Source organism: Xiphophorus maculatus, chromosome 8 (genome assembly GCF_002775205.1).
Source record: "Xiphophorus maculatus strain JP 163 A chromosome 8, X_maculatus-5.0-male, whole genome shotgun sequence".
Lineage (NCBI taxonomy): Eukaryota > Metazoa > Chordata > Actinopteri > Cyprinodontiformes > Poeciliidae > Xiphophorus > Xiphophorus maculatus.
The window spans coordinates 15,048,130-15,073,587 of NC_036450.1; the positions used below are offsets into that span (position 1 = coordinate 15,048,130).

At 37.1% G+C, this 25,458-nt stretch overlaps 1 protein-coding gene across 2 annotated transcripts in view; it reads right to left on the reverse strand.

Annotated features, from left to right (window-relative positions):
- Positions 1 to 25,458, reverse strand: part of med13l (mediator complex subunit 13 like) — a 94,386-nt gene that overhangs the window by 22,426 nt on the left and 46,502 nt on the right. For both annotated transcript variants that reach the window (XM_023338211.1, XM_014470496.2), the window contains exons 3-4: positions 12,284 to 12,368; positions 8,788 to 8,871 (exon numbers count right to left, since the gene is read on the reverse strand). In XM_023338211.1, the coding sequence (XP_023193979.1) occupies positions 8,788 to 8,871; positions 12,284 to 12,368 (169 nt within the window). The remainder of the gene's footprint in view (positions 1 to 8,787; positions 8,872 to 12,283; positions 12,369 to 25,458) is intronic.

A 25,458-nucleotide genomic window follows, 5' to 3' on the forward strand; every position in this document is an offset into this window, starting at 1 on the left:
TGAAATCAATCAGCTAATGTAGAGGTATAGGGGAACACACAGACATTTTACAGTCTGTGTGAATCTGTCACTTGCTCTGGCTTCATGATATCTGCAGGCTCCGTCTTGAATTTTGCATACTGAACATTGTGTGCAACAAATCTACCAACAATGCCACGCTCCTGAAACTAGACAGGTAAAAAGCAAGCACATATCCAGCGGTCAGAGCAGCACGTGGGCAAGAAGAGTGGCTTGCATGCAGTGCCTTACAAAACGATCCTTTGAAACATTTGACATGTCAAAAACCTCAATAAATTTACTTAGGATATTATGTGATAGAACAACACAACATTGTGCCTCATTTTCAAGTAGAAGGAAATAGATCATGTTCTTTTTTTTAAATATATGCTAATTTTATATTTCCAATTATATCCAGGCCCTCAATGCTGCAAATGTACTTCCAATGTAATTTGTTTAAGGTCAACTTAAACATGGATAAAAACGTACAAATTCTTCATGCATGATGTCCCAAAATTGACCAAGAATCGGTTCTGATGGATCTATTCTTTGCATATCTGGTGAAACAATTCAATCAGACATAAAAAAAAGTAATGAAGATATTCTGTATATTTATCAAAAGTAATATGTATTTTCTATGAAATTACATTAAAAAAAAACTAAGGGTCATATTTATGAATAACTACACTACACTAATAATTATTCATTATTATTTTTCTAATAATTTATGTAAGTAAAAAAAACACAACTAAGCAACAATTTTAGCACTAATTCTACTTAGTACTGTAATCAGAGAACTTTTAGGAATAAATTACCTTAAGATGTTCGGAGTTAACAAGGGCTCACAGCCTATGTTCGATGCTAATATTTATCTCTATATTTTAATTTGTAAATAGAAATAATAAATGATACAAAGTGACAACTTCGTATTATCTACCTCTCTTTTCAGAAGAGACACTTTTTGTTGGTCACATAAGATCCTAATAAAATATATTGGAGTTTGTGGTTGTCACATGAGAAAATGTGAATTTAAATGGGTAGAAATACTTTTGCTGAACATCACTGAAAGGGATCGAGAACCAACATGTGTGTTTAGCAAAGGAGGTGATTAAGGTCTGACATGGATTATTAAGACACATAGCTGCACAGAAAATAACTGTTAAAATAGCAAGAAAGATTACTAAAACAGCAATCCACACACTAACCATTAGGATTACACACAAGGCTTATATCTCCTCCAACAGACCTATCTTAATCTGATGGCGCGATAACGGTGCTCAGCTAGCAATCACAGCCATGTGAACTAATCAGGTATGATAGTATTTTATCTGGATTCTCTTAAATCTGAGAGGTTAATCTGCTTAAACTGAACCTTGGGTGTTCTCCCCGCCACCAGAGGAACAGCTCCGTGAGTTATCCTCTTCCCTCCAGCTAACCCTTTTCCACACACACGTGTAGGACGCTCCACTGATGCTTGTGGACCATTGTGGAGGATGTTTACACTCTTGTAAGCTCTCGTGAGCAGCATGTGTACACATCCTATTGAAACTGCTTCCAGAGTGCCCCCACGATTGTTTAATTTATTCCAACACAAACAGAGCACCAACATGTAGACTCATTCTCGGGCTTAGTGCAGTGCTAAATGCTACTGCATGTACACATTCTGCAGTATGCAGAGCATATCAGAAGCAACATAAAGGCAAAAGCATTAGGTTTGATGTTTTATTCAAGGGCTCCAGGTGGCTTTGAGGAGGACTGTTACCACAATGTTTATGCTACAACTAAATTTATATGGTTTCACAATAATAGGGAGCCAAGCTATAGAATAAAAGAAGTGCAATTACAGATTCAAGTACAGAATTCATGAAATTCAACATCCATAGGTTTTTATTTCATATACAATGCCTTCCTGTCCCACACAAAGTAAAACATCTCCACAGTATGATGCTGACAAAACTATGTTTCCCTATCTGGCCATGTGCAAAGACACTCCATGTTTTTGGTTGGTTTTTAGCCACACATAGCGTTACACAGACTGCCCAGTGAGAGACAAACTGGTGGTGGAAAGCCCAGTAAAATGATATGCTCAGCTGCCATTGTGAATGATAGCCTGAACAGTATTTTGTCAGATGTTGAAAACTTAGGATAAGACATTAAACTAATTTAATAAGACTCATTTAAATTTCTCCACAACTTTCTCCCTGACCTTTATCTTGTGTTCCTCTGTCTTCATGATGCGGTTTATTCACTTTTATTCTTTGACAAACTACTGTGGCTCTCACAGAACATTTGTGTTAATACTAGGACAGTTATGCACTTCATTGACCTAATAGTGGACTTTTCAAGGTGATCTTATTCAGTTATCATCTTGATAAGTGCACAAGCAAATGCATGTGGTGTTTATTGGATTTCTTTTTAAAGATACACATCTTCCACTACATTAAAAAAGACAACTTTAACTTAGTCTATCACAATGTTTTTATTTGCATAAGATAAAATTACTTCTTTCATAATTAATTCTTGGTATAGTTAGTCTCATAGGATCCTAATCAAAAACAATGTCAAGCAGTTTAACAACATTTGCAAGGTTCTGTATTGTTGTAATTTTAAAAAATGAAAAGGATCTGGTCATGTCTCTGTGACTTATCATCATTCTCTATTCTGCTCTACATATTTTTTTCTTTCTTATCTTTAACATCTTTAACACAATAAAGCAAAGGTTTCAGCTATCTTTGCAAAAATGCAAGTTTCAGCACCTTACATGTCGACTCCTCAGACTCTCAGAACATATTAAAGAGTAAATGTAAAGGCACCAACTTAAAAAAATCGTGCACTCATGCAAGAGTTGTGTTGAATTAATAAAGACAATGATTAAACAACACACACTAACACCTCTGCAGGAAAGATTGTACTATGTCAAGTCAATCACTGAGCAATTGTGCAAACCTTTTGCACAATGAAAGCAATCATCAAATTCCCTGGGGATTGTTAAAAGTGGTGTAACTTTTCATCTCTATTCTTACAGTCACACATTATATCCAGTCAGTCACCACCTTCCAGTTCATTCACTCAGCAGCTACTTATCCATCCAGTCGGGCTGTCAGTGCATCTAGCAATCTGTGACTTGAAGGGGCATTTTTCTTGTCTGTCACTTTTCTAATTTAACCTGTCTACAACCGTTCTAACCCTTAATTACACTGTGACTTAAAGCTTACATGTTTTTACCAATTGGCAAATTGTCCTCACTTTCTCCTAATCACATCTGTCAGATTAGCATTTATTTAAGACTTAAAAGTGTATATCATCAGTGAAATTCTTGTTTTAGATAACATATTAGAGTAATGGAACACACACAGTGAGATGCAGAAAATTAGATCTTTAAAAAAAACCTTTATCTCTTTTTCTTTTGTATGGGGAAATGTTTTTCCTACGTTTCTGAATACACCAGCGAGCGCGGAGCAAAAAATACTAAGATGAGCAAAATTAGGTCAGATAATTTTTTTTTCTTTTTTTTGCTGGCATGAATACTTTTCAAGTGAGTTCTTACAAGCTCTGTCTAGCTTCCTTTCCCTCCCGCCGATCTAAATTTATCATGGCATTTGTTTTGTGCAAACACAGAAGAGCAAACAAACAGCACCGACATCAATGAAGTTATTCCACAAGTCTAAATGAAGATGCTGTCTCTGTACCTGCGGTGTAGCAACACTGAAAAAATTAAAGACATGCTGTTGTGACAGAAAGCACACTAGATTTATATATTTATATATTTATATATAAAAATCTTGGTGGCTGTTTTATGATTTTTTAAAATTAATTTTATCATTTTATAATTGAAGAAATTTGTAAAACCCCAGTTCTGTCAGGTCAGCAAAGAATTCCTGAGATTAATAAAGCAAAAACAAAAGGCAGCTGCCATGTTTTTCATAGCAGAGAACAGGTCTGTTACTCTGAACTACAAATATTATTTATGCATGAGTTTATGGCCATTAGTGAAATGAAAGCTGCAATATAAAAAACACTGAGCGTTACACTTGGCATGCAAAGAATTGACTGAACTAATGAGGGAGACAGACTCTAATACATCCATTCAGCCGTCTATAGTGATGATTAATTTACGACCCCCCACCTTCTCTGATCCCCACCGCACCACCACCCGTCTTCTCCCTGCTCCCCCCGCTCCTCCCCTCTCTGATGCCTCGTCTCCCCATCCTCACTCTACATCCCTGTAACGCTCTCCCCCTACTCGTACGTTCTTCCCTCGGCGTCTGATGCAATGTGTTACCAACCCAGAGAGCTTTCCTCCCATTCAGACACAAAGAGAGAATGAGAGTTGGGTTGAGAGGAAGGAGTAAAAGGGGAAAGCGGGGGGCGGTTGTGGTTGGGGAAATCATCTCCTGGATCTAACGCAACCTGCTGTGCCCAATGGACACAAACAAGATAAACACCTGATAAGCCCTGACTAAGACAGCTATGCCAAGGCACTGAAACTGGCACGGGTGTGGAAGCATGGCATGAATGCTCGCATCAATACGCCCCCTAATGGGGAGAAAGGGCACAGTGTAGAAGTAGAAAAAAAGAGACAAAAGAGGTAATGAGATAAGAAGTCATTGTTAGTGAGAAATGTTCCCTCGTGGGCTGAAAATATTGCTGGTCGGGAATCTGGAGGTGTTCTCACACTCTCAACTTTGGGGCAACTTTATAACAATAGGAGCAAGAGGCGGTGTGGGAATATGAGTGGAGATAACAGGTGGATATCAGCACTTCTTTTGTGCCACTGTGTGGTACAAAAACGGTGTTGTAATAAAAATTCATACTCTTCACCTATGCAACGCACACACATGATTCAGGTTTGTTTTGGTGGGAGCTCTCAGGAACATTTCTGTCTTTCTCTCTCCGTCTCTCTTCCCATCTTTGCCTTTAGGATGTTCAATAATTCACACAAAAAAAGCAAGTCTGAATCGTCTCAGCAGGAGGCATGCAGCACATTCCGGTGGAGCTTTCGAAACGAAGAGGAATTAACATGACATACAGAAGTCTCACTGCCACACACACAAACACATATAAAGGTCTGTGAAACTTCCAGAAGAGTCTCATGTTTATATATGCGCATACTCATGGAGGTGTCTTCTACCTTAATACTTTCCACTCCTGTTGCTCTATTTAAATTCATATTTTTCATGTATTCCCATGTTGAGATATTTCTGATTATCTCTGTCTCAAAATCCCTTCTACAGAAAATTAGAATATTGGTTGTACTTATTATTTCTTACAGCATTTTCTAATCTTCTCTAAAATAAATTAAAAGCTTTATAGTCACAAGATGACAAAGAACAAAATAAAATCTGTACGGTTTAGCTAACATAAAACATCCATGATTAATGAATATTGTCTTGGTTTTGTTGAGTAATAAACAAAGGGCATTGCAACTTCAGGTGACAGAAACTTTACTCAAATAAAAAGGCTCACAATGTTATTTTAAATGTGGTTAGTAATCATGGAAAAACACACTTTCACTCAGGATAGAAAAATAATATTTGCATTGAATAGCCAGCACAATAAATATCCAGTGGACCATTAATATTCGCTGGGGTTAGGGACCACAAAATTCTTAGCTGCCTATTTTATTAGCTCAAACGCCAAAGTAACTTAATATGCATCAACACAAACAGCAAAAACGGTCTTAGTGCTACTGCAGATGTTAACATCTACAGTCTTCCTTATCTCCATTCAAAACAGCAGTAAGATAAATGAATAGCATTCCTTGATTGGCTGCTTTACAAATGGCAACCAATAGTGTCGACCAGCATTGTGCCTAGGTATTTCATTTTCTATAAATTATTTTAAACATGCCCTGCAAATGTGAGTTTTCCATGGATACTTTGGAGTTACATTGAGAAATCTGTGAATACGTGAATATGTGAATACTGAACTGCAAACTGGTTGTATTTCACTGTCCTTACATGTAACCCTCGCCACAGATTCCACACTGTCATTATTCAATTATATTATTAAACTGAAGTTCAAATGGAGAACTTTTTGAAACACAGAGGGTGTGATCTAAAAATATTCCAAAAAAGAAGTGCTATTACGTGAGCAAAAGAAATAATCCACGTATAATAAATGGACATTTTGCAGGCGATCTACAAGAATTGCATGTGCAATCAATTGCCCTCTTTCAATTTGAATTTTGCACGTTCTACTGCAAGCCACATAGTGTGGCTGACTTATTTAAGCCAGGGATGTGGCAGCAAGACAACGCCTAAATAATACAGGACATAGGAACTTGAGAGGCAGGACTGGGAACCACTGCTTTAAAAGATCTGGCCCTGATACCCTCCAAAAAAACCTTAGATATATACAAACTGTATGAAATGCTTTAATTAACCTCAGATGTACTTGATTTTACACAATCAGATAAAGGTGTTTTTTTGGTCTATGATGGTAATTATTATCTACTTTTCCATGATAAGAGCATGTAACTTAAATTGGATCCCCTTCAGACTGAATTCATTATTGAGCCCTTGTTGGGTTAAAGGCTACAAGTAATAAAACCACATTAGGAGCCTGAAAGACAGCAGTTAAAATTTTAATAAAGCTCCAATAAACAATGTCTGAAGTAATTATTCAGCTAGTCCTCTGTCCTGGTGTCCCTCATTTGATTCTTTGTGAATGTGATCAGACTGAGCGGAATGTTATGGAAGACTAGGACACTTTCTAACTCAATTAGTCATACCTTTCAGAAAGAAAAAATATAACCTTCATGGATTTTGCTGTTTTGGTTAAACTACATAAAAGTCTTATATGCTCTGTGTTGAGGAGTGTTTACGACATAATTAACAGCAAAGGCTCATCCACAGCTCAGTCTATTAGAGCAGGGTGGGCGCATGAAAACCTTGTTCTGTCTGCAGCCGCTTCCTCCAGCTGCTTCTGGGGTATCCCCAACTGCTCTGAGCCAACTGGGAGATATAATCTCTCCAGCAGGAGCTGTGTCAGGACTGGGACTCCCTCTCCACCGCTAAGGTATGTAATAGCAACCGTATCACAGCAGGAGCTGAATATAAACTCCTCCATCTTCATACATCTGAGAGGCTAGAAGGGCAAATGTACCAGCCATTACAGGCCATTATTATTGCATGAAGTCGATCAATTAAAAAAGTAGATCAAGGTTTAAGTGTTGACATAAATCCTCTTAAGTAGATAAATTCGCGGCTCCCACAGCGTATTCCCTGGTTTTATGATGGGCTTGAGATTCATCCCTTTTTATACATATATACACATTCAGTGGGCCCTTCTACCTATTGAAACTCCAGCATTCAATGCAATATCTGTTAAAGTTTCTGCCTTTCTTTGCTTCAGTCTGAAGCAGATTTCACCCAGACAGTGCCTTCGTAGACAGAGATGTCACCATCACATCAGCTCTGCACACCAAATTCCCCAGATATAAGCTGAACAAGTGACAAACACTCTCTCTCGACGTGTCAGGCAGTGTGCCTAAATCAGGGACTTCCACCTGCTCTCGGCTGCTGAACTTCACTATGCTAAGGCACGTCACGGCAGAATGCAATCGTGTCAGCAACTTTCTGCAGAGACAGACTTCCCTGTGCATCACTTACTTTGCACCATGCATTGATAACAAAGATAATATAATTCTTTAAAGAAGCGCGTGGCTTTGCTGCCTCTAATCAGTGGTTGTTCTTGGCATGAACCACCTCTTTCTGTTATTCCCGACACGGTCAAACACAAACCCAAACAAAATAAAACTTTTATTTGTGTAACATCCTACCGATAACTAAGCTATGTGTTGTGATTTTTACTGAAGTGTGGTTCTAATGCTGCCAGTAAAGCCTTGAAAATGTTTTTTTATGCTTCTACAGTGGTAAGACATAACACAAGTTATGTCTTAGCACTGCAAACATGTATGAGTTGAAATGATCAAATTTAGTCAAAACTTATTTAAAAAAGGTCATAGCCTTTTGATTTATATGTTTTTACTCAGATACCAACTTCAGTGTCATCATGTTTCTTCCGGTACTTAAGCTGTGAACAACACAGCAGACATAAATTGCCAATAACAGGATATGCAAATAAGGAATAAAAACATAGTTGATGTGCAATTGACAACTATTTTCTCAATTGTGGTACTTCTCTTGCGGTCTGTCGCCCTGGGCAGATAGCCATATTACACAAATAAAAAACCGCCACAGCCTCTAAGCAATGTATTAGTTTTTAAAATGACACCACTTTGATGGCAAAGTGGTTTCCCAGCAGTTAGCGAACTCAACATGTTTCAAAGCAATTGAAACAGTGCTATGTCAGAGATGTGAGGAATGTTGCATCCTCATTGCCCGGAAAAGTGGGCAGAGTGAGCTGTGAAAGGGATCTATAATGCCTGAAGCAACAAGTTGAACTGTCATCACACCCACCCCTCGTTTTACTCTGTTTCAGTCTCTCTGTCTGTCTCCCACGCTGACAACACTGTTATACAGCATGACATGTGCAAGCACATGCACACGCACACACACACACACACACACCCCTCTTCACTCAGGGAAAGAGAGAGAGAGAGCGCTAACCTCTGGACACCATTCACATGCTCTGTTTCTCTTTTACAGACTCACACCATCGGTCTGCTGCTGGAACATCCAGGCTTAACAAATACTGAATCACATGAAAGTCAGTCACACTGCCTCACAGAATGACATTACCGCACTTTTTCTTTCTTAGAGCATCACATGTACTAATGTCAACACATAAACCATCTTAATAAAGAGTGTGTATGCAGTTTCTTACCTGCTGCCCAAAGACTTTTCTTCTAGCTCATGTGGCTTAAAGAACCATTTTCCAATCCTCACGAAGCCCTTATCGTTCAAACATCTGGAGCAATGAGCAAAAGAAAGACGTCAAAATTAGGACATTTTTCTGACGTCTATGCATCATTGAAATAAGATCTAAATAATAGCAAACAATTATATATTAATTTCACAAGGTAAAAATTTTGATTCCAAGTAGAAATATTTTTTAGAAAATATTGTTTAAGCACTTTATGACTGTAACTGAATAATAAAGCAATTACCTTTTCTTCATGATTCATTTGAAAATGAGTATACTCATCCATACAGACATAAAGCTGTTGTAATCCAGCAGTAAACTCACTATGATTGTTTGTAGGCATCACAAAATCATAGCAAATGATGACAACTTTGAAATAATGGTTTGTTCTTTTTCACCTCTAGCAAGTTTAAGCTCCTTTCAGGTACCATTCTGAACATAACCTAACGTAAAACTTTATATCGTAACGAGCACCTTTGGCATTTTTCAGATGACGTTCAGAAGAGTTGCACTATGCCTGACAATTTTATTCATGCATTTTGCCACAGTCAATGGAGGCTTGCACAGTAGGGGGTGGGTCTTAATTTGGAATATCATCTACTGTTCAAAGGAAGAGAGTTCACCACGTCTCTGTTCAAACTTTCTTTTTATAAAGTTATTTTTGCTGCTATTAGGGGCAAATCGTCACACTGGCTGATCCAAACTTTGCAAATTGTTTTTAATATCTTTGGATTCACATTCAAAACATCTACCGGTATATGTATCCTAAAATGACATGGAAGAGAGTAAACCGGTGAGACGCAGAACACTGAGAAAAGAACTGCTAAATGAAGAGGCCTTTTTCTTCACCGAGCAAATTCCAGTATTATTTTGGGTAATTTTACTAATACAGTTTATTTGTCATTTATTATTATCATTACTGATGTATTACTTTTATTTCTATGCACTCTGAAAATCCACAGTGGAACCAGTTATCACATAGCGCTTTCATGTGCTGATCTCTGAGCAGATTAAAGCGGTGGGATACTTTATATCCACTAATAAATGATAATAAACTCAAAAGCCTGCTGCAGCGGCTCATAAATCTTTCTCCATAAATCTGGTGGAAGACGTTTCCCTTTATTGACTCAACAAAACGTCTGTGTCTCATTAGTTGATTTCCTTCAGACACTGAGCACCTTCTTGTTATGAAACATATCACTGAGCGCCTGAGCCGAGCCGTCCCAAACAACACGTCTGACTCATAACGTGAAAAAACATATTTATAACATTTAGCTTCACTTCTAATTTAATTAGTTTTCTCAATTATATTAATTACAATCGCGCTGAAATCCAGCAATATTTGTAAATCACGTCTATTTATACGACAACATGGGATACTCATTAGATGCATTTGTGGAGATCTTTGCAGTTATACAAGAGCAAAGCAAAAGTGATCCCTCTAGTGTTGAAACAGTAAGCTATAAAAGGAGTCAGCTCCAAGGTAATAGGAAGGTTAATTCTGCCTTTCCCCTGTGATGATCACTGAGGCTTAACTTAATAGAGAGCAAATATGTGCTGCTTCATTTAACAGATGGCTCCGACTCAGAAAGGAGAGCTTTGGGTGCTTGAGCAAGTGATTCAGCGCACAGATTATAATTTCATTAAGATGAAACTTATGACAGAAAAGGTTGCATATATGTTTAACTTTCAGCTGTTGAAATGTGCAGTAAATAACTAATGGCATATTAATTTAGAGCTACATAATATTATATTGTGGGTCCGATGAAAAATATTTAAGTGCATTATGCTATAAAATACTTCCTTGGTGTTATGCGTTGCGATAGCATTTCCTCCTTTTTTTTGCTTTATTTAAAGGTGTAGTCAGTGTAAATCCCTTTCTACAACTGTGGATTTATCTCATTCTTTCTCTCAGTGATCTGCAAATACCTATCCATTTATTGTTTTGAATCTGCCAAATTAAATAACTGAAAAACTACTGGACGTGAAATCCAGGGGAATTTTAATAATTTTTTATTTACTTGAAAATTAACTCTGGTTTGAAACCCACACAGCAAATCCAGTCAACCACAGAATGGAAATGAACCAAAGGATGGAAGTAATTTATGATTTACAAACATATATATATATAGTCTGAAAATATAGTTTGAAATCCCACCAATAACTATCTACGTGCTTGTGTGACCACAGCAACAGGTTATAGCCTCTCGTTCTTCTCAATCTTTTTCTGTCCCGCTGCCTTTGTCTCAAGTATGCAGAGCAACATGCTGATTGGCTTTTTGCCTTGCCCATTGCTCGTCTGGGGGAGCTTCTCGTGACAGCTCCTCAAACATGCAGCTGTTGTCTACGTGACATTTTTCAAGTGGCTTGGTCCTCTTTTCAGTGCAAGGTGAAAAGCCAAACTAAGTAAAGGTGTAACATTTCTTTGCTTTTTGCTGTTCAATCTAAAAAGTGTCCCAGACGGTCCTTGCATTACAAAGTCTTAAATAACTCAGCATTTTCCATATCTGACCTTAGCTTTAATTTAGTTATTTTATTCAATAACTCCTTCCATCAGCTTTTGGCTTTTTTAAAAAAATATATGTTAATTCTGTGTAGTTGTTTTGACTGAGGAATTTAGATGTCATCAGTACCAAAGCTATAATTGATCTTTGTTAAGGCAATAAAGATCAAAAGGTCCCTGTTACCTGATCCACTACCAATTGTAGAGTATGTACTGAGACTTTCAATTCTCAGATTTCAATAGTTTCCCCAAAATTTTTTATTACTTATTGCTATGGTGGATCTTTTTTACTGCAAAGGTTTGAAGTTGGATAAAATTAACTTTCTGTAGCAAAAAGTTGGTGACCTATGTCTCAGCATCGACTGTCCTCGTTCTTCTATGTGGCCCACAACTTTTTGGCCGAGATCCTGTGTTGCTTGCACTATGTTATATTCCTGCCAACACTTGATGGTAGAATATTTAGTAGCGAGGTAATTGCACGACTAGACTTTTTGCACCGGTGGCGTCCTATGATAGTGCCACGTTGGGAATTGGCAAGCTCCTGGGAGAAAACCCATTTTTTCACAAATGTTTATAGAAGCAGTCTGCGTGCCAAGGTGCTGGGTTTTATCCACATGTGGTTGGAACCTCTGAATTCAATGATTTGGATCGGTGAGTGAATACTTTCGGCAAAACAGAGTAAGCTGTAAAAGCAATGGTCTTGCATGCCAGGGCCAAAAAACACAACTGTACTAAGTTATATTTCACTAGCCTATGCTTTTAAGTAAGCCAAATCTGAGTTAAGTATGTTATTAAGTTAAGTTAGACTTTGCTATTAATGTATGTCTTAAATTTGAAGAGTATTAAGATGTTCTAAAAAGTCTTAATAAAACCCTTTTTTATTATCTTAACCTTAAATTATAAGAAAACACATGGGATCCCCCTGTTATTCTGTTTGTTGATCATTGGCTTTACCTTTCCAGCAGGTTGTGTATGGCTTTGAACAGGAGGGTCCTGCACTCGTAGGACAGTCCACACTCCCAAAGCCCCTCATCAGCCACTGAAAAAGAAAAAAGCACTGTTAGAATTTATACGTCTCGCACATAATATCATTTAGAGATGGCGATATTAGAAATGATGATGAAGCACACATATTGCTTCTGTGCGTGTGTGTGTTTGTGTGAACAGGGGTTGCTTGGCTGTACAGCTGTCACACTGGCTGCTCTGACATCCCAGTCAACCCCCCCCTGCAGTTGTCAACCCTTGTTAGACAGACAGTGTGAGTGTGTCTGTTTTTGTATAGGTTGATACACATGCCTGCGTGCTTAGGTTTCCACATTCACACGACCGTTTTAGCTGTTCTTCTTTGCAATTTTGGGAGTCTGAAGGTTTAATATCCTTAAATCAACTTTGGCAAAGCCTGCGAGACATAAGCAACGACTACACAGATCTGTCATGTGAACAATTCTGCAGCCTCTCAGACTTCTCCCTGAATCCACCCCAGCACCAACCCCCCCTACCCCCCACCCCCATGTGCCCTCCCCCAAAAGTGGAGACACACACACACACCCTGACAAAAACATACACAGCGGCCAGTTAGCAGTGTTTCTCTTTGTTCTTCGCCGTATACCTGCAGGGCTGCTGAAGAACTGGAAGATTGTGGGTGGGTGTTGTGTTTGCTGATAGGGTGGTGGCAAACAAACCAAGCATCACAGAAATACACAAAAAAAAAAAAAGGAATGAGAGGCAGAGAGGCAGTTCGCCTGGGGGATGGGTGGCACAAACCCCACTAGATGTTTCCTCTTTTTCCTCCTGCCTCTTTTTTTATCTCCTCCCTTATTTTTTTCTTTTTTTGATTATGTATTCCTTTCTATTCCTCTGCTGCATTGTTAATACCCCCCTCTTTGTTTTTGTCTTCTTCTTCTCATACCAAAGTGAATGAAATTTCCTTACTCGCCAGAATTACCCTGTAACCATGGAAACGCTGGCGGTGAGAACATGGCGCCCTGGCATTCAATTTCAACACTGGATTCCCTCCCTCCTTGCCGCCCCTCACCCTCCTCCCCTTCTCCTCCTTCCTCTGTTCTATTGCTTCCAACACCCCCTTTCCTACCCACCCCTCATTTACTCCTGCTTCAGGGCTCAGACAGGAAGCTCGCTCCAGCCAGCTCTTCCACAGCGGAGAGATACAGCGAGCACCATGAGCAGAATGCAAAGTCTCTGGAAAATCCAACTCATTAGTTCTCCCTGTCTCTACATCTTCCTTCTTTCTCCTTTTCTTGAAAAAAAAAATACCAAACTTTTTTTTTTTTCATCACCAACTCTCCCAGCTCTCTACCAGTCATCTTCATTCCCTCTCCTTGTGGCAGCCTAGGCGGCACACTCCTGACCCCCCATTAGTCTAAATCTATGTAAGTGACTCTTCACCCCTCCATCATTTCAGCACATCCTCCCAAAAAGAAACTAAACCCATATTCTTAAAGAGACTACCATAAAAAGAAAAAACTTTTCACATTTGCCCCAGAATTCCTGCAGCATTCAGCACGTGTCACCAATCTCAATAAAGTGACAGCACCATATTTTTAGGAGCCACATTTAATGTAGATTGCCTGTTTGTCTGCTTAAATCGCAGTTGTCAGCAAGCCAGCTCACTGCGCCATATCAATGCAAGGTGTGACAAATCGCTGTAGCAAGAAATTAAGGTCAGGCATCCACAAGAGCATCTGCGCACACAAAAAAATCATTACATATATAGAAAAATAGAGTGTGAAATAAAACATTTGTCTGATATTTCAAAGCAGTAATATCCCAAATGAGTGTGAAACTGACACCCCGTGAAACTGACATTTTTCCCAATAGTCAGCTAGTAACTGCCACATTTTTAGATGTTGCTTCCAGTTAATCAGAAGAGCAACGCAGTTGGCCCAGGGGACGAGCAGACTGTAAACAGTAAATGCCCCGCTAAGTGCAGTGGCGGTTTTTATAGCATTCCAATCAATCATTAATCACAGATGGAGTTACATGAAATAAAACTAAATATTCTCTCACACTATCACCCATTCCAAATGCATGTTACTTCAAGTTCAAAGTAGACTGCTCATGACTTTGGTTTCCATTTATGCTAATTAAATGACATAGGGATTATAATAAATAGCTCATTTTCTCATGCACTCATTTTGTTTTTAAATGTGAGAACTTCAAATCAACTCTCAATATTCAGTTTAGCTCAGCTTAATTCATTTCAGTACATGTAATTTACTTCTGTTTAAATGAGTTTAATAATCTACTATCTGTGTTTACCTGCTTTGTCCAATAACTGGATGTTGACAGGATTGGTGCCTCCATTTTAATTAAATTCAGTCTAATTTACAATTCACTTATATTTAATTAAGTTCAAATTAATTCAGCCCAATTCAGCTCAACTCAATTCAGTTCAATTCTATTGGATTTTATTCAGAATCAGCTCAGTCCAATTGAATTGAATTCATTTCAGTCTTTGTCAATTTTATTTCAGTTCTTGTTTTATTTTATTCAACTTGATTTAATTAAATTCAGTTCAATACAACCCAGATCATTATTGTTGTGTTTAATCAACTTCAGTTGAGGTCAGTTGATTGTGTTTTTGTCTTTTAGATTCAATTACACCTCGGTTTAGTCCAATTTAAAATCTCTGAAATAGATTTAAATTTAGATACAATCTGGTTTTCTATATGGCAATTTTCCAGTTTGAATTCAGTGAAATTACGAATAAATTCAGAAATAAAACCAGTTTGAGGGCATTTATAGCTAAGTTAATAGAAAGTCAATAGTCAATAGGTAGTTTACAAAACAATAGCCAGCAGACTGCATTCAATCTTCATTTTGATTAAAGCCCCTCTCCTGAGCATACATTGAATGGCATGTAACAATGGACAGGGAGAAAATTTTCCTTTAAAAAGGAAGAGGAAGTTTCTCCTTTTGATAACATCAGGTAAAGAGAAATAATCATTCTGGGAATTCCCATTAGTCATTTTCAGGCAGAGTCAACAGTTATGTTAAGGCACAAAATGACAGACAATGTTAGTACCCACCCTACGGTCATTCAGAGGCTGGTGGATTACAGTTTTGAGAACTCAAATCTGTTGGGACTTTGTAATTTAGTGCCAGGACTTAAAATGTTTGGAAAGGAGGAAGAGAGACGGAATTGGAAGGGATAGATCATACTGTGGGTTACACCTGGGTTACAAAAAAACAAAATGCCACACAAATTAAAAGCTGCTAAAAGGGTCAATAATTTACAAAAATAAGCTCAATATACTTATAAATAGTTCAAACTAATGATTTAGACAATACATGCACTGTAAAAATGGCTGACAATGACATCCGTTATCTTATTACTGATTCAGATCAGGTTTTAAACTACTAATCAATAAATCTTTCAACCAATGAAAGACATTTAATAATCCTCAATAAAAGTCAGAGACCAATTGAAAATAAATTGAGCCATTTACCACAATTGTTTTCTTTCAGTGTAGCACTTTATGATTTATGAAAATGAAAGCTTAGCAACATTAATGTGCTTTGGTAATGATGTTTAAGGCTTTAAGTACCGCTAATTAATTGAATTGATTTCCATAAATACCACGATTGCACAGATTTATTTTTTTTTTTGCATCCAGTTTTCTGTACTCCTTTATATGTGACATTATTGTTGTGATTGCTTTTAGAAACCTCTAAAATTTGCTTTGAATTTATTTGTGCACATTTTACTTTTCATTCTTCACAGTGCAGAAAGATAACCGTTTCCTCTGCAAGTATCTAATGTAAGATCTCTTCTGTTTCCTGTTTTTAAGAGCTGTATGAAAGACAAAGTTTTATTGATTAAATATTCTTTGCCAAATGTTTAAATTTAGGTGGATAAATAGATGGATATTAACCATCACATGTTTTTGATAACTCAAAAAGATCAGAGAGAATTTGTGTGGGATAAACATGCAGTAAAGTATAAAAGCTGACATTTTATTAATGCGCAGTAGTCAGTACTGTCACCCAAGGTGAATTCTCATGCAGATATATGACTTTGCATGATATATGGGAGTGAGGTCATGCTCTCACAGATGCATGTTTCCTTCACACAACCTTCTCCCCCCTCATCTTCGTGCCACAACATTCTTTACTGCCACACCGCTCAAAACACAAACAAGCAGTGATGGAACTGGGTCGCCACTTCCACTCTTTCATTTCTTTTCCACCTCTCTTTCTCTCCAGGTCTAGCCCCAGCTTTCCACCTCCCTCATGTTTGTCCTCCAGCCTCTTTCTTCCCTTCTCATCTCCCGAATGTGCCCGTCTCACACCACAGGAGAGAGTGACCGCTCACTGCTTCAACTCTGTGGAAACAAATACAAAGACGGTATTGATCTGAGACGGGGAGAAGGCGAGAGTTGAGCTGTGACAACGCTCTATCTTGCACATGAAAGCCCCATGCCCCACGTTTCCTTCCTCCACTCCCCCACCCTGTGTCTCTCATTTGTTCATTTGTCTCAGATCGATAACACCAGGCGTAGTGATGTTATGTTGTGTCTTTTGCAGGGATGCCTTCAGCTCGAACTGGGAAGTATGACGTGTGTGCAAATTCACTCGTTGTCAAAATGCTTCTTTAGTAATTAGCTGCCCTGCCGCAGGTCTGAACAAAGGTTGATCTATTTTAGCTATTCGTTGAGGGCTCGGTGATTGCTCATTGTGCTTTCATCAATAAAAAGAGGGAGAAACATTCACAAGGTTGCACAGATGGGTGGGAAGCGAAACAGAGCAAAGATTGACACAAGGAAGCAGGAATAAAGATGGTAATCATACATTTCCTAAGTGGATGTACTCATATTTTGCTCAACAAGCTTTTAGATTACAGAGGGAACAATAAAGGTGTTTCTAAGTCTGAAAGTGAGGCGCATTTATATTTGCATTTATATTTAAAATAAATAAATACTAAGTTTTACAATTACAAGGTAAAAGCTAAACATAAATTTCTTTGGTAAAGCCTCAATGATTGATGTGTAAACACTGACTGTTCTTTTTGTTTTTGTCAGGCTTATATGCTTCATATCATCAAACAAATGTTAATATCTTGCAAAGAGAACCTGATTAACTACAAAATAGTTTTGAAAGGATGATATCTCGTTTATTAGGATACAAAAGCTCATCACTACAACAAGGGCTTATTTAAAAAGTAATTACCCTATAAACCTTGGTATTAACAACTTCATCTGAAGTTTGTAATGCGTGGCCAATGTTTTCAACAGGTTAAGTTTTGGAGATTGGAGGGTTTTTGAGCATGAAGACCCTGTGTGAGGCCATGCCTCTGTAACTCAATCAGATTTAATTCCAGACTTTGACTAGGCCACCTCAAGACTTTCACCTTGTGTCATTCAGTGGTGGACCTGCTGTACTGCTTCAAATTGCTTCCCTGGTGCATAACCAAGGTGAGTCCTTAGTGATCTCCTGGATGAGATTATAATGATCTCTTGGGGTAATTTAGGTAGATGGTGATTCCTGGATTATGTATAATGTCTCTCACTTTGGTCACTGGACTCCCACAGTTTTACATACAGTTTTGTAACCCTTTTTGGTTAGATAAAGTGATAGACGTCAATAACTGTTTCGTATATGTTCAGAAATTTCTGTAAATCAGGACATGATGTGATGCTTTTTGAGATGCATTAGTCTGCATCGTGTTGTCGGATTATAACCATCAGACAACACGGATTATAACCATCCGTGTCGTTGGATTGTTATCCATGAATGATTTCATGATTTAGTGGCTTGTGGAGCAGAACCAGCAGTCTGAATTAGAGTAATTCTCTGAATGAATGAGCCCATCATCTGAACACTACATTTGAATTTACTCTGGTTACTTATTTCAGATAGTATTTGTTTGACTATGAGGTGTGACCAAAAAAAAATTGTAAGGGTGCAAATACTTTTTTAAAAGTGATGTATCCTAACCATGTAATTGAATTGGTACAATGTAATCATGTGTTAAGAATAGAAAACTACTGATATATAGGAGAAACTGTGCACATAACCACACAACTGTCTGCGCTGCGTAAAGCCCAGAGTACATTTATTACAGTCAAACTGATGAGTATAGGTAGTTTGAGAACACCCTTAGGTGCTGGATAAGGTCTTAAGATGCCACACAGGAAAACTAAGAGCCCATAAAAGCTGACTGTTATATATCCAGAAACCATTTTGCAGAGTTTTTGAATCAGCACAAATAAAAGTAATTCTCCTTTCACATCATCAATAATGCTATTAAAGCTTTCAAGTGTTGATGTATTGGCAACCTCTTTTTTGTACATTTATTGACTTAGGTAATCACCAAATCACAGAGCAGCTGTTCTGGTTATTCAGTATTAGGCAGTTTGCAAACGGGACATCTCAGGAAAGGGCAGTTTCACGTGCAGCGCTCCGATGAGCCTCACAATAACAGCAGGAAGGCTGTTCAGGAGAGAATCAAGACATACAATAGGGTTTAACTCCTGATAACATGCATCAGGGTCTGGGTAATGAAACAGAGCACCAGTACCTCACTATATTAAGAGTATTTATGCACAGAAAAAGAGCAAAGAAATGTAGACACTGAATATTCACAAACTAAACTGTCAATTCTAACTTGGAGGGAACTGAAAGGTAATCCACATTAGCATCCTCAGAAGTAAAAAATACATTCCTATTGATTTCTGTGAAACAATGCACACCAGTGCAAGACTGTGTACTTTTTCAAACCTGTACCATTCAGAAGTGTCAACGTTACTAAATGAAGCAAATGCAAATACTGCTACATCCCAGCTAACGTAGCTGCACTACTACTGAGCTGCTTTGGACGTTCCTCTTCTTTTGTTGTATTGTTCATAAAAATATATTTAGAGGGAAAGGATCATGTTTTTATTATTATTGAGGTAATCATTAGACACAAGTGGAGATTCACTATTCATATTTTGACTGGGTGGAACTGAGGCTGTCCTGATTGTTAAAGACTTCTGGTCATATAGTTCCTACTATCATGTTAATAATTTTTTGTCACATTGTTTTAATGAAAACCACCCAATAGTAGAAGAAATTACAAGAAAACAACAAGACATTCAAAATGGCATATGCTCAATTTGACTGTAATTTTAATAAGCCATATTTAATTCAGTGAGATGATAAGGTAATTAATATGAAGAGCCTCTTTTTATTTAAATAGCATTCATACAATATAATGATCCTGTGAATTGATTACACTAAATTATCCCTTAACTTATCAGGCAACAAATTCATCTCCTTTTTCAAATAAACGAGAGGACTGTCTTTAATTTAGTTTGTTTTAATGGTGGAATTTTCCACACAATTTTTAAAATATTTACCTTTCATCATTTGCATTCATATAAAATGTGTCAAGAAGGTTATGAGGAAGATAGGCCTTTCACTGGAATGTCAGCACACCTCTCTTGTTTTCATATTGATGAAATATCCTACAGTAAGGTGACAAAATAAATCATGAAGTATCTGTATTTCTAAATTTATATTCAAAGATTAACTCCAAAGTCAAAGTTGTCTGTATTTCTATAACTAAATGAGAATAACATTTAAATTTTGACAAAATCAGAAGAAAACACAGAACTCATCAGGATAATAAAATATTTGTTTCATGTTCATAAAAATCCCTGCTAATGTGATTTTATCCAATCCAATATTGAGCATAAAAAGGTACATCAAGCAATGACTGTTTTAAATGAACTGTTGTTTTATAAGTTAAATCAGAATAAACACACAACTGTCATAATTATTTAACCATAATGCATCAATTACAAACTTAACTCACAATAAATAATTCATATGTTCTGGAAAAAGCAAGCATGTCATTTGGCATATTGTATGTTGCTTTGCACCATTAGCTTTGCATGTGCTTGTTAGGTTTTATTATCCCAATTACTCAAATCCAGGGTCAATTTGTCAGGTGGAACTGTTATGTACTGCAACTGATGTGAGATTTGTGATCTGCTTTTTACCATCTCTTGCTTACTGAGCCTGATATTTCTCTCTGAAGCTGTGGAAATCTGTGAAAGAAGAAATAAAAGTTTGAGGACGAGCTAGCCTTTAGCTGTTACTTTTTATTTACGGTTTCCAGGTTCAAGATTCATGTTGTGAAAAGAAGCTGGGTCAGTTAAGTAAGCAGCATCTAACACCGGCGAAGCAGAGACTGTACCTTTTACTGAATGAAGACCTCTGGTGCTGGTTTCTAACAACTCAGTCATTTCTCTGTCAAGTTTAAGCTTTAGTCGTGCAGGAGAAGCATTTTTATTATTAGGTTTTCATGTATCGTCACTCTTCTAGTTCATACAGATTAAACTTTTATTTTGCCCCATTATAAACACCAATGTGTCTTGGGGATTTTTTTTTTTTTGACAAAGTAACATAATTTAGTTATTGTAAAGTGGAAGAAAATGGCTTTTACAACAAAAAACCTGAAAAGTGTGATAATTCTGGAGGAGATTGAATATAAATGCGTACCAAACTTTTAAGTTTTTTGTGTAAAAAATATTGAAAACCACGTATAATTTTTATTCTGTTTCACAGGGATCTGCTACTTCTTTTGTAAGTTGGCATCTGTATTGCTTCCATCTTTTTAAGCATCTTCTTAAGTGATAAGCTTATAAATCATAACATAAAAAACTCAAATAGAAGCAATTATATGACCACTAACCTTACAGCACTTTGAAATTCAAGCACATAAATATTGCATTATTAGCCTAAATATGGCTATGTGAAAGGATATTTAACATTGACAAATTTTAATATGCAAAACCATGTGACTATATTTTAATGATAGCAACAAAAATGTGTGCATGGAAGGCAGTGAGACCCAGCAGGCCTGGAGTGATGGAGAAAACCAAGAGCTGGGGTGACAGCAAGGAGGAGGAGGGGGAAGACAAGGGAAAGGAGGAGAAAGAGGAGGCCTGAAAGAGTGAAGGGATGAGGGGGAAATCTGGAATCAATTAGGTGACTGAGCTGGAGCTGCTTGCATAGTTGTGGGGGTGAGTCAAGTATAGAGCCAGTAGAAGAGACTGGGTGTTGTGCCATCAGAGTGTGCGTTCATATAAACACAAGCTCACAAAAATAACTACAGAATTTTCCAGCTTGACTTGTCAGTGTGAATCTTTTGTCTGCCTTAATCTTCTTTTGTAATTTATCCACCAGAGTCATGTTTCTGCCAGAAAAAAAAAAGGCTCCACCTCTCCTCCACTGAGGTCAAAGCGGAGGGCAAGAACGGATGGCTGGCACCGATCCAGGCTATGTCAACACAGCAGCTCACACACTATTCCCTTACACAACTTCTGCTCGTTCCTTCTCTGCACCATATCTACAGCACTTTGTTTTGTATCACTGGCTCTGTCAATGGGGGAATTTGACTTGAAGGAAAAAAAAAAGAAGAGAGAAGCACATATTGTAGAAAAATGGCTTGTGTCTTGCTGCGAGTGGAGATTTGGCATGCCGAGGCAATTTGAATTTGCAAGCAAAAGCACGGAATATATCAAGTCTCAGCTTTAGCGAAACATGTATGGTCTTAGTGTTTTTTCTTTCCTTTAGTGAATCATATATATACATATGTTTTATGCATAACAGAGTATGCAGACTGCACATCAACTGTACTTTTTTATCTCCCACAAGAGGACTCTAACTTTTCCTACAGGTACTACATATGTCAACATAATGTATTTACTTAATATAAACAAAGCCTGCCGCAAACAGAAAGAGTGCTTCATGAAAGATAATATTTTCTCCTCAGAGTTTCTGGTAAAATGTCTTACTCACAAGCAAGGCATGTCAAAAGTTCTGTTGTTGGCTGCAAGGGCAAACAAAGATTATTTATTTGATCCTGATATCAGTGGCGATAAAGCAGGTGACTTATTGTTCATGGGAATTTTCCCAAATCTTTCAGGCTAAACAGTTAGTAGCAGAGAACCACCGAGACTGATAATCAGATAACAAAAGCTGCTGCAGAAATGCACTGTAGACAAGCAATAATAGGTTTTTTGCTAACAGTAAAGAAGGCATGAGCAAGATACTGATATCAAAGTACCCCAAGGTTTTAAAAATATCATAAATGCATTTTCTACTCTGTACCATTTGCACTCTTTTAAATGCTTTGGATGACTACAGTTGTCTCTGACTCTATGCAGATGACCTTCCTGAGGCCCATTTAATTGGCTGCAATGGTTCCTCCAGAAAGCTTTGTAGGTGGGGCTGAAAAGGAGCAACTAATAATCATGATCTGGAACAAAAAATCAAAAAGCCTGAGCAGAAATTCAGTTTTCCTTAGGTATGTTGTTAGAGCCAAAGTTGAAATTTAAATAATTTGAAAATAAAATGTTTGATTCTCATGAGTTTTTACCCTTGTCTTACTGCTACAAATCTACCTTACCTTCTAATGCTGTGGGAAAACACAATGATATAAGAAAATCCAATTCTGGCATCACTTTAAGATGCATTTTAAACTGCAGCAAACGCAATTTGATAATGCGATAAACCAGAACAGTACAGATTTTTTGGCAGAATTGACACGTCAACTCAAATATCACAATTATAACCAAATAATACCAAATGTTATACTTGTGCTTCTCTATGCTACCTGCACTGATGAAAACTGACTTCCCTCAGCATGATGGAAGCTTGAAACTGAAAGTGAAGTGAAGATATGAGAGCATTAAAATGTGTGTTTGACTTAATTAGAAATTTTAGAGTCCACACTTTCAGAATCTGTAAAAACCTCAAAATGCCCTGGGGGAGGATTTGTTCCAAGTTTTGTCATGGCCAGTTACATTTTTTTTTTCTGAATTAGGTATAAAAATAAGAATTGATATAAAAACTTCTAAATGCAAATATTTTATCTGTAAAAATTAGTGTCTGTTATCTTAGCAGAATTTTTTTTTTTTTTTGCATGCCTTTAAATTTTGTATAAAATAACTTAGATCTTGCTGCACATTTTTGCATTATACATTTTGTGAACAACCTGAAACTATAACAGCTGTGGTGTATCAAATGTAAGATTCTCTTTTCATGTAGATAAGGGGGTGAAAAAACACATAAAAACTAATTCAATTTTAACTGAAAAAGAAAACATTTTGACCAGCTTTTATAGGTAAGAAAAAAAAAAGCAGGCTGTTCTTCTACCAACAATGAAAGTGCGCCAATTGTAAAACTTTGAAATGTTCAAGAAAATGGTTAGGCGGTTTAAGCTTTATGCATATTTGAGGCCTTGAAACTAACGTCCCACGTGGTTCAAATTGTAAAAAAAAGAAAAGTACAAGGCACAGTGTCATGTCTTTACAGAGAGAAGCATGTAGTGACATGCCAAAAAAGAGAAAACAAGCACGATACACAGCATGACTTGGCATGTTATTAATGTATTTCATGAGATGCAGCTAGAAAGAAAAAGAGATATCTACAGACAAAAAAGGAATCGATAAGAAATGGGAACATGAGTGTTACTAAATAAGTGTATCAATAGAAACTGCACAGTTAACAGAAGATTAAAGCTAACGCATACAGTGAGTCTCTAAGGATAAAAGATATTTTATCAACTCAAGAGGAAGGAAATCAGTGTAGGAAAACAGGAAATAGGGAAGAAAATTAATTATTTAAGACTACAAAGAACAATCACAAAGCGCACAACGCTGCAACATTATGCTAACAGAGAAGTACCAGCTGCTTCCAGCTCAAATTTCACATCAGATAAACAAGACAGCGCATATCACACCATGCTTGTCTTCAAATTTTAACAAGTAATTGACTTCTTGTGCATGTTTTAACATATTTTTTTTTAAAGTTATGTCTAATTCAGTAAACAAAAATGACACAAACTCTATCATTTATTTATCAGCTCACCAGTTAGCCCAACACTAATTTGGAGAGATGCTGTGAGTGATTTCAGAGTTTCCCATTAAGAAGAGCTTGTTGACAGCATCATTTATAATTTACAGGGATATTTGATGTATTAATGTAAATTCAGTGATGTAATGAGAGAAACTGAAGACAATCTAGGTGAAGCTAAAACACCAAAAATCAAAAGTCAAATAAGATAGAATGTGCTGAAAAAGCTGTAAGAAGAAAATTTGATTTGAAAAGACAAACAATAACAGAGAAGAAACAACACTGTAAGGTGAAAAAATAAATAAACATAGTGGCAGATCAAAACTAACTCTGTATGATACAAAAATAAGGAGTGGGTTTGTGTGTGCTGCTGCAGATTCATTTCTTAGGCTTCTTGCCAACCCTGGCAATGAAAAAAGAGCAAACTGTGCAAAGGAAGGACTGCAGAAATATCCCACATCCTTACATAATTTGACAGTCACTTACGTAGTTTATCCACCCCAGCACAGACTCGTTTGTGCACACAAAGAAGCACCCCTCACAGAACTTTTTCAATGTCCAAGATGCTGTGAAAAGATGTATGCTGAGTGCTAAGCGTTTCCCCTGAGGTCACAGGGAAATAAATAAATGAATGGAACATGGTGTATGCACTGTTTTCCACAACAGACAACTCATACAAAAAAGCACATTTGTCTCTGTAGTCTCAAAGGATTATAATTAGCCTTTTGGATTTTAGCACAGAATCAAAAGAAGAAAAAAAAACTGAATGAAAATTAAACAAAAATTGGCCTCAGTACCAATCCTCAGTGGAGATGAAATGCAAATTCCCAGCCAAAATGCTGGATTATTCCTCTGTATTCCAGTCTTACTTTCAAACTAATCTTCCATCTGTGATTTAGTGACCATAAACTGACTGCTTGGTGTTTCTGACAGGATTGTTTTTGATTCTGTACTCTTCAAATATCCCTTAAAATCTGGGTCTAGTGACTTTCTTAGGGAATTGTGCAGTTAAGTAGTCATTGTTTCAAATTTTCCTTGTTAACTTGTTAACTATGTAAGCATTATTAAAGTAACATAAAATGTCTTTCAAAAACATCCCTATTCCTTAACTTTTACACATTTTATCACAATGAAATTACAAACTTCAGTCCATCTTACTTGCATTAAACATGATAGACTGACGTAGGGTAGCTTATATCAGTGAGGCGTAAAGAATTATTACTTTTTTTCATTTTTCTTTTTACAAATAAAAGTCAAACATT